The sequence below is a fragment of the Python bivittatus genome, unplaced genomic scaffold (assembly GCF_059951505.1).
Source record: "Python bivittatus isolate LINGU-HERP-01145 unplaced genomic scaffold, Pbiv_v1 ctg000480_np1212, whole genome shotgun sequence".
Classification (NCBI taxonomy): Eukaryota; Metazoa; Chordata; class Lepidosauria; order Squamata; family Pythonidae; genus Python; species Python bivittatus.
Genome location: NW_028277075.1, coordinates 24,940,743 through 24,956,618, shown reverse-complemented (window position 1 = coordinate 24,956,618; position 15,876 = coordinate 24,940,743). Strand labels below are relative to the sequence as shown.

General features: G+C 40.3%; 1 protein-coding gene across 1 annotated transcript in view; it reads right to left on the bottom strand.

Annotated features, from left to right (window-relative positions):
* Positions 1–2,919: 2,919 nt before the first annotated feature.
* The window catches only part of ITPKA (inositol-trisphosphate 3-kinase A), a 66,063-nt gene continuing 53,106 nt past the window's right edge, over positions 2,920–15,876 (bottom strand). Inside the window, exons 4-7 of the mRNA XM_088145483.1 lie at positions 14,209–14,413; positions 9,719–9,820; positions 8,970–9,041; positions 2,920–7,799 (exon numbers count right to left, since the gene is read on the bottom strand). Coding sequence (XP_088001609.1) covers positions 7,596–7,799; positions 8,970–9,041; positions 9,719–9,820; positions 14,209–14,413 — 583 coding nt within the window. The 3' untranslated portion in view covers positions 2,920–7,595. The remainder of the gene's footprint in view (positions 7,800–8,969; positions 9,042–9,718; positions 9,821–14,208; positions 14,414–15,876) is intronic.

Below are 15,876 nucleotides of genomic sequence, written 5' to 3'. Positions count from 1 at the left end.
TTCGCCAGCAACTGTGGCTGGCATCTTCAGAGAATACACAGGCCACCTTGCATCTGAAGATGCCAGCCACAGTTGCTGGCAAAACATCAGGAAATTTGTTGTCTGGCCCACGGTCACTAAACGCTGAAGCCCAACACTGCTCAACAGATACTGGCCGTAAAAGCCTACACCAGTATATTCTTCTCTTAGAGTTTGGTGTGATGTGCAAATAATAGGAATACATTACAGTATGTTTGTATGCGATTTTAATCACAATAGAATCATCTACTTTATTAGCAGTAATGGGCTTCTTTCCATTACTCTCAGAGCTGTTTAACCCCCTAATACATCGGAATAATCAAGTAACATCTGAGTAATTTATTGGTTTGGCACAGCAAGAGCAAAAGGCTTTCTTGAAGACCACTGTCAGAACTTTCCTTTATTTAGCCACGTTCAATTATTACGAAACATTCCCCAATGCTCTTTAATACCACTGTTTTAGAAAAATAAAGCCCTTATTGTTAGCTTACTATCCTTTTATTTTGTATTTCTGTAATCTATATGGTTATACAGTTTCTCACTGGATCCCAAGATCCTGGCTGCACCTCTCACCCCCTCACTCCTTGTTATCGCTTGCACTATTGTCTTAATAGTTTACTTTAATCCAGGCATGATTTGATCCACCATCCTGTTCTGTCTTTCCTTTTCTGCAGTGGCCTAGAGAAGAATTGCTTACTATTTCATCCTCTTCACTTTTGTACTTAAGATCTGGGGTTACCTTTAAGAATGGCAGCAGTGTTTGCCATCTTGCTCTTTATGGTCACTCTTCTATGCAATTTTGAATCAGATTGGTGTATACGTCTGCATTTACAACAGAGATATGACAGCCTAATACAGGTCTTCAGTCTTTACTGTTCACAACTATTTTTTCCATGGATGCTAATGGATAAAATACTCCCCCAAAATAGTAATTGCTCAGCAGAGGTAGGGCCAATTCCGGATTCAGATCTATTGAGGCATCTGTGCAATTATTCTGCCTCCCTCCAGCCTCTGAACAGTTCTTCGGAAGAAAAATGATGGTAAAAGTATGTGAAAGGATCGGAAGATTATAAATGGTGGAAGAGAGATTGACTCCTCATAAAATTCCATGCTAAGGCAAGACTATTGTGCAATAAAAGCCTCATCTGGAATAACCTCTAGTCATATTTAGAACAGAACAACTGCATTAACTATGGCATTAAGCTTACATTAATTTAAATGAGATTCCTCTGGAATAAACCTAATCATACAGTATTTTGGAAATAGCAATACCAATCCCCCTACAATGCCTGGAAAAGTACTGTATGCTTCCTTTGCTTTTTACTGGTACAATAAAAGTAACCGTAAAAAGAGAATTCCTTTCAGTTGCAACCCTAGAATATGAACTTTCAGACTATATCTCAGCATTATGTTACAGCTGAAGAAATGAAATATCTCTAGCATGAATGGGAATACTCAATCACAAATGTTTACTACTTCATCATTTAAGAAAAATAATGTTCTTCCATTATGAAGGGTTTATGCAACAATAATAGATGTTCCCATCACTTCAAAAAGAAAAAAATATTATTGAAATGGTCTTATTAGCCATGCCTACTTTTCAATCAAGACATGTTAATGAGAACTCAGTTCACCAATATTTGATAGATATGTCACCCTTGCAACATAGTTTGCATTTTAGAAAAGATGGGTGATGCTGTCAGCTCCACTAGGTAGACCAGACCAGAAAGTCAACTCCACAGGCAGGCTAAAACTACTTTTATTGAGATTGGCTGTAATAACAGAATCTTGCAAGAAAATTGCTCTGTACCTCCTCCTCCTTATAGTTCAGCAAATTAGGAAGGCATCCACCTGGGCAGTTTCTGAACTTCACCTCATTGTGGACTTGAAAAATGCTTCAGCCCCTTTTGCCTAGACCAGTCTTGCTTAAACTTTTTTCTCTCAGGATCCCTTCCCACTTTTAAAAATTATGGAGGACCCTAAAAAGGCACTTGTTTGTATGGGTTATATTTATTGATTTACCATATTAAAAATTAGAGCTGACGCATTTACTGCCGCTACTGCTTCTCACGATTGTTAGAGGGGATTTGAATACTGCTTTATTTTTCAATATAGGCTGGCAAAAAGTTTTGATTGTGTGGATCCCTGAGGTCTAGGGGAACCTCCATGGGTCCTAGGACTTCACTTTAAGAAGCACTGGCCTAGGCAATGGATCCTGCATATCTCCATCAGGGACATCTTCTCTACTCCCTATCAATGCTTAGTGTTTCAGGGTACCATTTTTAACAATGCCAGAAGGGGAGAAAATTCTTTCAGTTCTAGGCTCTGTTGAGGAGATACACTGATACATTGGATCTGCTCCTGCCCTCCCACCTCATTCCAAGAGAGGGAAATCCCAACCTCAGCCCAAAAGTAGAGCGTGTGGAGTTTTGGCCCTAAAGGCTCCAACACCCTTCTCAACTCCCCCAACCTCTACATTCTCCTTAGTTGGGACAGGAGATTAGACCAACTAATAGGCTGTTCTCAATATGTTTTTCCCCTATAAGCATAGGAAGGAGTGTTGTTTTCATGGAAAAAAGGTAAACAAAACAGAAAAATTCTCTTTCACTTCTGGTAAGAGTTTTAGAACTTTTGGAGCATTGTGTCACTTCCTGTTAGAGTTCCTCTTCCCACCACTTAAGCCAATGGCAATGTATTCTTCTCTCTTAAAAAAATCTTGTAAAATAGAACCCTCTGATAATTAATAAGATCATTCCTTCCCTACTCTGGGTTCGAGGAAAATATTATGACTCCCATAGATTCTTTGTTTTCTAAATAATACAATTGTGTGTGCATTTATCTAATCTTACATTCATCTGTCACCAGTAAAGAAAGAGACTTAATACCAAAGACAGGAAGGCATATAATATAAAAATTTAATGAACATCTGTTTTCAGTTATATTTATTTGTTATAGCACATCATGAACTACTCAGGTTCTTAAACCCATACAATTAGTATACCCAAACTGGAATATTGTTCACACTGTAGTGTTTGGCGCAACATTCTCTACAAATGAAAAACTTTTTTGTATGCTTGTAGTAATAAAAATAGAGTTGTAGTTAAAGTCAACTTGGCTATTTGAAAGCATAATTTCTCATCATTAATGATTCATAGAATTTAACAGAGAGAATCAGGCTTGAATATACAAGTTGCACCTTTTCTATTTAGAATCTATATTCTCCAGGGGATTGTAAAACCCTCTTTAGTTACAAAATTATTTGCAATTCTCTATATTGCACTTTTCTTTTCAACTCTAAGTAAATGCATTAAAGCAACCTATGGAGCCTCACAACAACCCTGTGAGGTAAGTATGTATATTTTAAAGTGGGAAAAGAAATATTTTCTGGAGGGTGTAGGGAGAGAAAAATGCTTGTGGCACTGACTCTGAAGTAATTTTCAGTGTGCCTTTTTCCTCACTGAAACTTATGGAAGCTGTTTCTTTTAAAGGGGATGGGAAACCAAAAAATATTTAATAAATTCTTGTTTGGGATCTTTTTAGGAATCATCTGTTCCTCCTAGATAGTCCCAAAGAACATATTTGAATGAAACATTGGTATCAACAAAAAAGGCACCAGAGAACAATTATGATCAAATATGGTAGGCCAATCCTACCACAGAGAATTTGGAAAGATCAAGATACAAAGAAGAGAAATTAGACAAGACAAAAATTGCCCTTTGTGTATTATTATAGTCTGTAGTCTGACCAATAACAGCTTGTCAAATACTACAGATTAGCTATCAGATCTAAGATGGAGAGGCAGACTAGCATGAAGAAAAAAGTAGCAGAAGGCAACAGTGAAACTCTATGATCCATTGAACAGACAACAGGTAAGAGATCGCCAGATGCAAATTTTGTCTGTGTAATAACTTAGGGAGAGAAATAGAGTCTCTATACATACTCCCAAACTGTTCTAAATTCTCAAAAACCAAAACTGGGGATTAACAAAAGCATTTCCTGGGGAAAAGGTGGACCTATGGAGACTTCTTCAGCTTGCTTTTATAGTGTTATCTACCATGACACTCAAGATAAAAACGGACAAGATTGTATTTTGAACACCTCCCTTTCAACCTCTGCTTGGAATAGGTAGCTTAGTGACTGCAGTTTTTTTCAACCAAAACTCTTACAACTTCCAGGCCCTGGAATTAACCAGAAATGATGAAATGTGTAGTCTAAAACACCTGAAGGGCACCAATGTGCCTTCTGCATATCCCTAGCAACCCATCGTTTGGAAAACCCTAATCTAAAGAAAGCCAAAACAAAATTATTCCCAAACCACTTTTGCTATCTAGATCCATGAAGCCCTCTCTCACCATAGTGTTACAGCATCTCTGCATCTGGACATGCCTTTGGCATCCAATCTGGCTGGGATGCATTTCAAACCACAACAAAATTCCAAATCCTGGCAAGCCCTGCCTGCCATCATCTCAGAGGCAGCCAAAATGCAGTCTTTATGTGTTTTTGTCATTCTTCACTTTTCAGTTGGAGAGCAGCTGCCTGCCATGCTCCCACCTCATCCCCAAGATAAGAGTTGAGCATCAGCTCATGATGGAAGAAACTGGGAGAAGGTGCTTTGGGGAAAGGATGCGCTTGGAATGCTTTGAAAGTGGAATGGATGGTCCCTGGCAAAGTTTATTATAAAACTTTCTAGTGCTCTAGCCTCTTTCCCAACATGTATAAGCAGCAGCAGTGTGTAAATGAGCAGTTTTCATCTAAAAAGCCAAAGTACTTTTAGAATGAAATACACTTTTAAACAGTTCTGTTCCAAATCATAATTTCCAATCCTGTGTCTAATCATTATACAAAATTCTACATCCAGCTAATCCTGTATCAACTTTGCTAAATCTATTTAAAACACACACACATATATAATTATATTTAATGGTCATTTTTTAAAATTCTGGTCAATTACAAGTTTAATCCAAAATTAGTTATTTTAGAACATTCTCACATAACACTCAGGAGTTGCTATGAAAGTTTGAAAATTGCAAACACCAATTTTAAATTCTTCAACAAAATGGTGGTGGTGTTGCCTGGATGACTTAACTTATTGATCAAGAATTTATCTACAACTTAAGTGAGAATTTCTCATAGCTTTTTAGTGCACATGAGAGCCTCCTAGGTTTTTGCACCATGAAACAGCAAAATGTTCACATCACCCCACCCACTCTGCAATCAGAAGAAAAGAGACTGTGGGGATGAAAGAACTAAAGGGCTGCTGAAACTAATTTGTGACATCTGCTGAAACTGACAAGGAAGGTCATCTACAGCAAGTGTGGAGAAAACATACTGCTCTAGCACTTAATTTGTAGTCCCCAGAACCCCCCAAAGTGTGTGAGGCTGAATTTTTAGCCCATTTTTAATTTAATTTTATCCCTCAATATCCTCTCCTGGACCAACCAAAAAATCAGGAAAAAAAATACTTTTTCCTGCTCTTGGGACTTTAAGGGGCATAGTAAATGCCATTTCACTTCAAAACCTGAAAAGCGGCCACATTTTCAGCCTTGCCTACTTCAGTGAAGTCAAAGTGCCACCTTAAGGATGAGACAGGTTCTCCACTACTGGTCTGTGGAGAGAAGATAAGTAAGTCATACAAAATTGGACTCGGGGTAAATATTTGAAAAGCTCAAAAGTATTTTGGCAGCTCTGGTCATCAAGTTTAATGTAAGATGACACTAACATGCTGTGGAAATGCAGAGTAGGAACACGCTATAGACCAAAAAAATGGAGCCACAAAGCTATGATGGTCATCCAACTGGCACATAATGACTACTCTTTTCCTCTCTTATTGAACAGAGGATATATTCAGTTTTGCTATATGGCCTAAGAGAACTCCAAGCAAGCACACACACAAAACCTTGAATCATAATAGTATACGGCAAATGTTAGTGTCACATAAACAGTGAATTTATACGGCTGGGCTGTTGAACACAGGAGAATATACTCTGTAAAATCAACCCATCTTAATTTTTGATCAGTGTGACTTCAAGCCTATCTCAAATCACAAGAACCAGGGGTTACTAATACAAGATTTATTTTTTGTTACACTCACTTCCTAAGCCTTTACCTAAACAATCAATAAAAAATACCACATTCAACTGATCTACAGAGTGGATCTTTAATACAAAGCCTAAGCATCAAAGACTTGAACCCCTCTCCCACATCTCTTTAGATCAAGATAATATTTTCCCTTATACCTTGCAAAAACCTGCTAGTAGACTCAAGCAGAAGTGCAAAGTGTAGAAGCCACATGTGATCATACTATTTTATCACTATGTAACAAGGCTGAAGATTTGATCCCTGGATGTAAAACAAGTCTGTGCCAACTATATAAATTAATAATTGTTTCATTTCATAAACTCAGTCATTAAGGTATGATTCCACAAACATTCAAATACATTGTGATTGATTACGTGTCACTTCTGGATTATCACCAAACTCGCTGAACCTATCCTGAAGCTACCTCAAAACACAAATACAGTACATTGGTGTTTTCTTCCTGGACTCTACAATCTCTTGGATTACAAGAATTTTAAATTTAGGATCCTTAAGATCAGTCGCAGGCTACCTTTAGAACATATGAGCAATCATAGAGACATCAGCGCAACATTAGATAGGAACCAAAATCTTTACTTTTTAGCCCTTACGACTGTGAGGTATCTCTATCAGGGAGGGTCAATCAGATACTCACTCAAGCCAAATTCTGAAACAAACTAAACATGGCAATTCATGTCCTTTGTACAAATTCATTTGATTTCAATCATACCCAGAGTTCTGTATATGTGACCATTTAAAAATCTATCTATACGTAGTTGTTAGCAAGGTAACAGGTTAATTTGGTATGCAATATTTAGAGGGGGTGTTTGTATTGACAAAGTACATAATATTTTTGCAGGGACTGGAATGAAAAAACCAATACAACGGAAACATGGACTGTCAAAGGAAGAGAAAGTTAGACAGAGTTCCAGAATGAACTCTTGCATTGTCTACTAGACGCCATTTGGTTTCTGAAGCTTCAGCAGCATTCTGTGCATATTTTCATTTTTTTCTGTACAAGAATAGAAACTAGAGTATTTGTTTTAAAAAAGAAAAACTATGAATCTATATATTCTGCACCAAGTTCCAAGCTGCGCTGCACATATGTGAACACAGGGAATATTTATAGTGTAAACGCCAGAGAAAGGAAGGAAGCCTGCTTGTTGGTTCTGAAGATGTCTTCTTTGAAAGAGAGCTCTGATATAAATATATTTTTACTCTAAGCCCAAGGTCAATACTGAATTAGTTGGTTCATGTGTGAGCAACTGTCCTGGTCATCATCCAAATGTTCACAATCACCCTATTTCTTCCATAAATCTTATTTTTGCTTGGTGCATTCAAGAATAGCCTCTGAACTGCTTAGGTTTCATGGGCTGGTTAGAAATTTCCATCTTTTTTTGCTGGAATCTTCCCTATTCTGGACTTCCCAGAGTCTTGGAAGAATTTTAAAAGGCTTTTAGTAAGCAATTCTAGAAAAGTTAGCAACTTCGAGTCAGTATTTCTCATCTCTCCAATATACTTTCTAAGATATCAGTTAAATTGTCCAGTCCAAATAAATAGCCATCTTCCCGGTTCCCTTCTTGCCAAGCAACCCTGTGGTCCAAGATTTGCCCATCTGGAAGAAAGGTAGTCTTTCCAAAATCAATGAGCCACACATTGGCATGTTCACTTTCATCGTGCACAAATAACAATGAACTTCCAATTACCTGCAGAGAATAGAAAGAGACAGAGATGAAGACCAAAACCTATTTTATAAAACTCCCTGAAACCTGCTATCACATGTAAATATTGGCTGAGGGTGATTCCATTCTCCATATACTTAGAACCAACGCATCAGCAGATTATAAAGAAACATGTGCATTTAATCTCCTCTGATTAATAAAACCCACAAATGTTCTGCATGTTTCTGTCCAAAAAAGACTTATTTCAACAGATCACTGGACTTTGGGGAATGTATTCATTTATCCAATTTTGAGGCCACCTAACTCGTTAGCAACTCTGGGCAGCTCACAAATAAAGAAAAAAACCCTGTACATATAAAAAGACATCATAGCTGACCGGAAGAAAAATACAATCAAATATAGAGCCAAACTTAACTAATGGGGACTCCACAACCACCCTATCCCACGGACTGGAAGAACAATCAAGTTTTAGTGTTTCCTGAACATCACTGAGCTGGGAGCCATATCTGTCTCTGGAGGGATGTCACTGTAATAGAGAAGACACACTTCCTGGGTCATTTTCGATGATACTGTTTATCTTATAGTAGATAATGGTAGGTAATTACTTAATTCATACATGAAACAGCCATAAGCCATCTTTACCAGGGTTATTTTATATTCACTAGTTTAGTTTCAGTTTCAAGATGAAAAAAAGGAACATACAGTATAAATGGTATCTTAATGTCTTTCACCTGAAAACTATACACAGAGCTAAATAGCTAATAAGATTGAAGGCAATGGGTTCGAGGCAATGGAGATCTTTTAATCTTTTGTTTGTGATATTAGATACAAGGTAACTTATTCAGGCATATAATTCAGTTTTTGAAGTCACAGCCATCAAGAGATTCTTGAATTGGGTTCCTTGCATATCTATAAGACAAGCAGCAGGACTTAGCTATACACTGTTTAGCTAAGCATGCCATTCCAGCTTTCTTTTGGGGTGCACCATAATTTGGTTTTAGGCCAATCCACAGAAAGTTTAGGAAAGAGAGACCTTGTACTGGAGAAAGGCACTGGAACTAGATGATCTCCATGTTACATTTTGGCACATTATATATTTACAATTTCTTGAGACTATTGAAGAGAAGGCAGATAATGTTGAGGATGTTCAATTCAATATACCATTAGGTACCAGAGCAATCATTCACAACTCACTTCATGTCGCTTAAAGAAGTCGGAAGACTCAAGGATGCCTCGAATTTCATACAGACGCTTTAAATATTTTTTCTGTCCAAAAGAGAAGGGAAACAGTGAATCATTTTAAAATATTACTGTCACATAGGCAAAAGGACGATTAACACAATGGTTAACACCCCCTTCCTCCATCACTGAGAGCCAGTTTGGTGTAGTGGTTAAGGCACCAGGCGAGAAACCGGGAGACTGGGAGTTCTAGTCCCACATTAGGCACAAAGCCAGCTGGGTGACCTTGGGCCAGTCAGTCTCTCTCAGCCCTAGGAAGGAGGCAGTGGCAAGCCAGTTCTGAAAAATGCTGCCAAGAAAGCTGGAAGTGAGAGTCATCAAGAGTTAAAACTGATTTGAAGACACACGTTTTCCTCTGCCACTGCTGCACCACACTACTGACCACCAAACAACTGAGTGGCATCCTGGCAGCAGTGACTACACTCTCCTCCTGCTGCCAGCCTTCTTCTCATCTTTGGCAGCACCCTCTTATTGCCTCCACCTGCACCACCACCCTGCCCCTGTATGGCACTGATTTGAAGGAAAAATTCAAAGAGAGTTTTAAAAAAAAATCTTAAGATCTCTTTTGATGGTAGTAATGACATCCTGGCTTCCTATAAGAAATCATCCACAAAATCCCCCACCTGTTTGGGCAATTCCTCTCTGTCAGGAAGCCCTAATCAAGAATTAGAACTGTCATCCCAAACTTTCTAAGCTTAACTTACCAATATAGCTGTATTTCCCTTAATGAATTCCACAAAAACCTGGAAAACTTGTTCTCGTGTCTTTGTTGTCTTGAAGTTGGTATTACAAGTCCCATCAGCCTTCTGCAAATATGAAAAAGGTAGAGGAGGAGGGGAAGTCATTCTGCAGGCAGTGGAAAGAAGAAACGAGGAAAGAGACTAAAGAAAGGAGAAAGTCTCAAGCAATGTACTCAAACAGTGTACCCAGCACATACCCAGGTGGAGAACTCTTCTTCTGATGCAACTAAGTAGCTCCACTGATATGGTAAAACCAATTTTGTATATTATCCACAAAAATTTACATCTTACAGCATAACTGATTAGTAGTCCTCCCTACTAAAAAGAGAGTCAGTTTGGTGTAATGGTTAACACACCAGGTTAGCAACCTGGAGATTCTGAGTTCTAGTTCTGCCTTTGACATGAAGCCATCTGGGGGACCTTGGGCCAGTCACTCTCTCTCAGCTCTAGGAAGGAGGCAATGGCAAACCACTACTGAAATCTTGCCAAGAAAACTGCAGGGACTTCTCCAGGCAGTCACCAGGAGTCAACACTGACTTGAAAGCATGCATACATGCATGTGCGCGTGCACACACACGCACGCACACAGAATCCTCCCTAGCTTGGCATCCTGCCAATGCATATGCTGACAGCTCTGGTTGCAATTCAGTTCCAGTCTGAACTGGGAAGTTAAGGGGAGTCAGAGTGAGTTTAATCCAGAGGAGATGGGATTAAACTGTTGCACTAGAGACCCCAAGTTCAAATTCACACTACCATGAAACTTCCTGGAAGCCTTTGGGCCACTCACATTCAGTCTAATCTCTCATGGCTGTTGCAAAAGTGGGAATAGGGAAGGGTGGGGTTAAGACCCTGAGAGGAAAAACAGAAGAGAAATGCAGAAAGATAAATAAGCAAAAACGATCTTTCTGTGATACAAGATACATTTCAGAACATAATTTATACTGAGTCATGGTTAAAAGTAGATTCACCAAAATAAGTGGGAATTCTTTTAGCCTTTTTAAAGTCCCATTTATTTTAATCAGTTTGCCCTTAAGTGTAACTCTGCATTCAGTTCATTAGAAACCTGGAGGGGAGGGGGGATGATGACTGTTAGCATGGGTAGAAAGAATACTGCATTTTAAAACCATATTTCTGTTTATGAAATATGCAAAGTAAAAAAAAATCATGCATCTGGATATATTTTAGCTTTTTCTGTAGATGAATGCCCAGTGAAATCTGACTTTCTGTATATTCATACTGATACAATTACTTCTAAGCAAAATTTATGATACATGGCAGGCTTGCATCTAATACCCTCCCCTTTGATAGCTTCTCCTCCTTCAGAATAAACAACTTCTGCTCCAAGATGCTGAGTCTGGCGTAGACCCAAATGCATGTGCCTGACAAGACATAAGAACATTATGCAATTGCTGAGCACGTCGTGGGCAGAGAAATCTAGCAGAACTCCAATGAACTCAGTGAGTGCAGTGGAAGAATCCTTTCTGGCTATTGCCAGATGGCACACTAGCTATTAAATACCTGCATAAAATTCACAGTAGAAAAAATCTGACAGTATCCTCCAAATGTTTTCGCTAGCATCAAAGCCTTATATGCTGGGAAAATACATACAGAGACAATCTTTCAGGATTCTAAAACCATTCATCAGCATGAGAACCAATGGTGCAATAACAGTCAAGGTGCTGGATTGGCCCCAGAGAGACCCAAGTTCAGGTTCTTTCTCCCCACCACTAGCACCGGAGTATCTACATATAGTGGGATATGGAAATCTATTAGCATCAAAGTTCACATTTAAACTCTACTTTCTAACACAGATGACTATTTCCCAGGCCAGAAACAATCACATCCATTTCCCTTTTGCTTCCCTTTTGTTGATGATGTTTGTTTTGTTTTGTTGTTGTTTTTCTTGGTAAACCTAATTCAGCTAGTTAATCTGATGCTCTATAAACTGTACGGAATACAACTTTCATCAGCCTCAGTTAATTTAGCCAATGGCAAGTACAGAAGGTCCCCTACATACAAACTTTCAAGTTGCAAACTTCGGCCAATATGAACAAGATGGACCCGGAAGCTGGAGCCGGAAGTTGGACCGGAAGTTGGGCCGGAGAAAGCGCACCGAAAAGTAACCCTCTCCCGCCATCTCCTGACTTCCGGTGCTGACTTCTGGCCCTGACTTCTCGCATGGTCGGTTGTGTTTGGTGTGTGGCAACTGCAAATTGCTTAACTGCAAATGTCTGCAATTAAGCATAAGAGTCCTGAAGGGGAGGTGGGTAGTGTGAAGAAGTGGCAATCCATTACGTTGCTCACAAAGATGGAGATATTGAAGAAAACAGAGGGTGGGGGAGAAGATGGTGAACGTGGCACATTCCTACGGCATGAATCATTCGGAATGATCATTAAGAACAAAGACAAGATCAAGGAACATGTGAAAAGTTCAGTGCCTATGCAATCCACAATAATATGCAAGATGAGAAGAAAAGTAATGGAAGAGATGGGGGCGTTGCTCGGCACGTAGACTGAAAAACAGCATCAGTGATGTGTGCCACTTAGCCTAATGATGATCCAGGAGAAGGCTACTTATTCCATGACCTACAACAGAAGGCAAGTGAAGGTGCTGCTGAAGAGGCGTTTGCTGCAAGCCATGGGTGGTTCCACCACTTTAAAGCTCATATGAATCTTCATAACGTGACAGTCAGTGGTGAGGCAGCAAGTGCTGATGAGGCTGCAGCCAAGGAGTTCCCGGAAGCCCTCAAGGAGATCACTGAGGAAGATGGTTATTTGCCCCAGCAAATATTCAATGTGGATGAAACGGGGCTTTATTGGAAGAAAATGCCGGACAGAACATACATCAGCAAGGAGGAGAAGACCATGCCAGGCTTCAAAGCTGCAAGGCATAGGCTAACTGTGCTGCTAGGTGGCAATGCTTCTGGTGACCTGAGCCTAAAACCACTGCTAGTCTACCACTCTGAGAGCTCTCAAGAACATCTCAAAAAGCTCACTTCCTGTCGTGTGGAAGGCTAACCAAGAAAGCTTGGGTCACCCTCATCATCTTTGAGGACTGGTTTTTCCACCATTTCATCCTGGAAGTGGAGAGGTACTGCCACACAAAAAACATCGAGTTCAAGATTCTGCTGATATTGGATAATGCCCTGGGTCATCCTCCTTACTTGAACAATTTCCATCCGAACGTGAAGGTTGTGTATCTGCCTCCCAACACCACTTCCCTCCCGGACCAGGGAGTGATAGCAACCTTCAAAAAATACTATATTCAGTGAACATTTAGGCAGGCAGTCCAGGCAACCGAAGTGGACTCAGAGATGACCTTGCGCCAGTTTTGGAAGTCCTACAACATCTACAAGGCCATCAAGAACATTGATGCAGCCTGGCATGAGGTTACCCCTGCAAACATGAATGGGGTGTGGAAACATCTGTGCCCTCAGTTCATTTAAGACTCTCGCAGGCTCTTGCAGCCTGTTATCAGCAACTTGGTTGCCCTCAGCTCGACCTGAAGGAGGGGGACTTTCATGAGCTGCTAGCTGCACAGACAGAGGACCTCTCCAATGAAGACCTCATGGAGTTGGAGGAGCAGCAAAAACAAGAGGAAGAGGAAGAGATCGAACTACTGAAGTAGTTCCAGACCAAGCTGATGGAGGAGGGGTTCAGCTTGATTGAGAAAGCGCTATCACTGTTTGAGATGCAGTACCCTAATATGGAGCGCTTCGCCAAGGTGTCTACAGTTGTCCATGATGCAATCAAGTGCTACAGCATCATTTAGGAGAAGAAGAGGAAGACCACCACCCAAAGTTCACTGGGCCACTTCTTCAGGAAAGTGGAAAAAAAGTACAGAGGACAAGCCTATGTCATCTCCACAAGGGCCTATGCCATTGCCGCAAGAGCCTAGGTCAATGGTGATGCTTATGTAAGGGGCAAACTGCGCTTTTTTCTCTTTTTTTTTTTGCTTGTTGGACTTACGAACAGCCTCTTGGAATGTAACCCATTTGTAAGTAGGAGACTGTCTGTAACTGTAAAAACTGAAGCCCAAATCAGCTAAAGACACTAGTTTGCTAAACTGCCGTTATGTTGTGTGTGTCTGATGGGGTTTTATGTCTCAAGCAACTTGCCTTGAGGGCATCGATATCTGTTACAGATGCCTTCAAGTCAAGTACAATCCTGGTGACTACATGGACCCAATAGTGCAGCTGTCTTGGTAGCATTATAGAAGTAGCTTGCCATTGCTGCCGCTTTTATTTATTTTTTTACTTTCCAGTCTAATCTACATGCTTCTATTTCCTGCTGGCTTCCCATACAATTACCAACCAGGCTCAATCCTGCTTAGCTTCTGAGACCAGACAATGTCACCCGGGTGTGGCCATGAATGACACATTAACTAAAGAAGCTTCTGAAAAGCACACCAGAATGAATGCTTCAATTAGGAAAGGCCAGGAAAGATATCTTACCTTTATCCCTTCAATCCTGAAGCCTAGGTTTGCACTGGAGCTGATGGTCTCCCTCCACTGCATGTACCGAGGTTTGGTCACTGCATGCTGGGTGTTCTCTTCGGCAGTGGGTGCCAAAGGGTCCACATCTACCATTTTCTTATACATGTCTTTACGGAGCTTTGGTTTTTCTCGTGCTTTAGTCAATTCCTCCTCCAAATATGTCCTACAAAAACAATCTGACATTGAACACCTCTCTCAACTAGCAACTACAACAAAAACAAGTTTTTATTTCCCATATAACGCACCATTCCTGTTACAGGCAAAGAGAATCAACAACTGAAGTATATTAACCTTTCAATCTACTTATTTAGATTAAGGTCAGGACAGCTGCAGTATAGGAAAGAGAAAAAAGGTGTAGCCAACAAGATTTTAGTTTTTCTTCAAATCCAGTATAAGGCTGCATGAATAAAATACCTTTAAATCAAAAGCACCAGAATGGTTTAAGATTTTATGTCCCAGATTGGATAATGGTTTTTATTTTGCTTTGTTTTTTTCTCCCTTTCTTTTTACTGTATAAGAGTTCTAAAATGCCAACAGAGGCGAATATGTGTAGCTCAGGGTTGAACTGTGGAGTCCTTGGGGTCCTCTGAGCTTGGTTCTTTTCTTGCAAACATTTCATTACCCGACTAGGTAACATCTTCAGTGCTAAAATGGGTTGGGGTTTGCTCTCTATTTATATACTGTGGCATGCTTTCCTAGTGCTGGTGGGGGTGGGGGTTTTGTTTTGCTCCTCTGGTAGTTCTTTGATTGGCACATGTTTGCGCTCTGCCAGTCTTCTGCCTGTCTGTCCTACATAGTGTTTGTTACAGTCCTTACACTGTATGTTGTAGATGACTCCTGTTTTTTCTTCTTGTGCTAGAGAGACAATTAAATTAATAAACTTAAGAGGAACAAGCAAGCAGCATATATGGACCTTAAATTATAGATGCTGATTTTCAAATAGTTAATTTTCAAAAATGTCTATAACTCAGACAAGATAGTAGAAAGGAATCTGCCATGAAATTCTGTTGTTGACCTTCCAAGAGAGTCCTAGGGACATCTAGCTTTCAAATCATCTAAATATCACAGATAGAAACCATCAGTGGATCCCACTTTCATCCCAGTGGATCCCACTTTCGTCCAGTCTCCCACCTTCCCTTTTTAGGGAAGGTGATTGAAAAGGTGGTGGTGTTGCAGCTTCAGAGGATCCTGGATGAAACGGATTATCTGGACCCTTTCCAGTTGGGTTTCAGGCCCAGATTTAGGACTGGAACAGCATTGGTCGCACTCTTGGATGATCACTGGCGGGAGAGGGATAGGGGTAGTGCATCCATCCTTGCTCCTCTTGACCTCTCAGCAGCTTTCGATACCATTGACCATGGTATCCTTTGGGTTGGCTTGGGGAGTTGGGGGTGGGTGGCACAGTTTTGTGCTGGTTCACCTCCTTCCTCCAAGGCCGGTCCCAATCTGTGTTGATAGGGAGCGAGAGGCCCAGCCCGCGGCCCCTCCTTTGTGGGGTGCCACAGGGTTCAGTACTTTCCCCGCTCCTTTTTAACATCTACATGAAACCGCTGGGTAAGATCATCCGCCACCATGGGATGAGGTATCATCAATATGCAGATGATACCCAGTTATATATCTCCATCC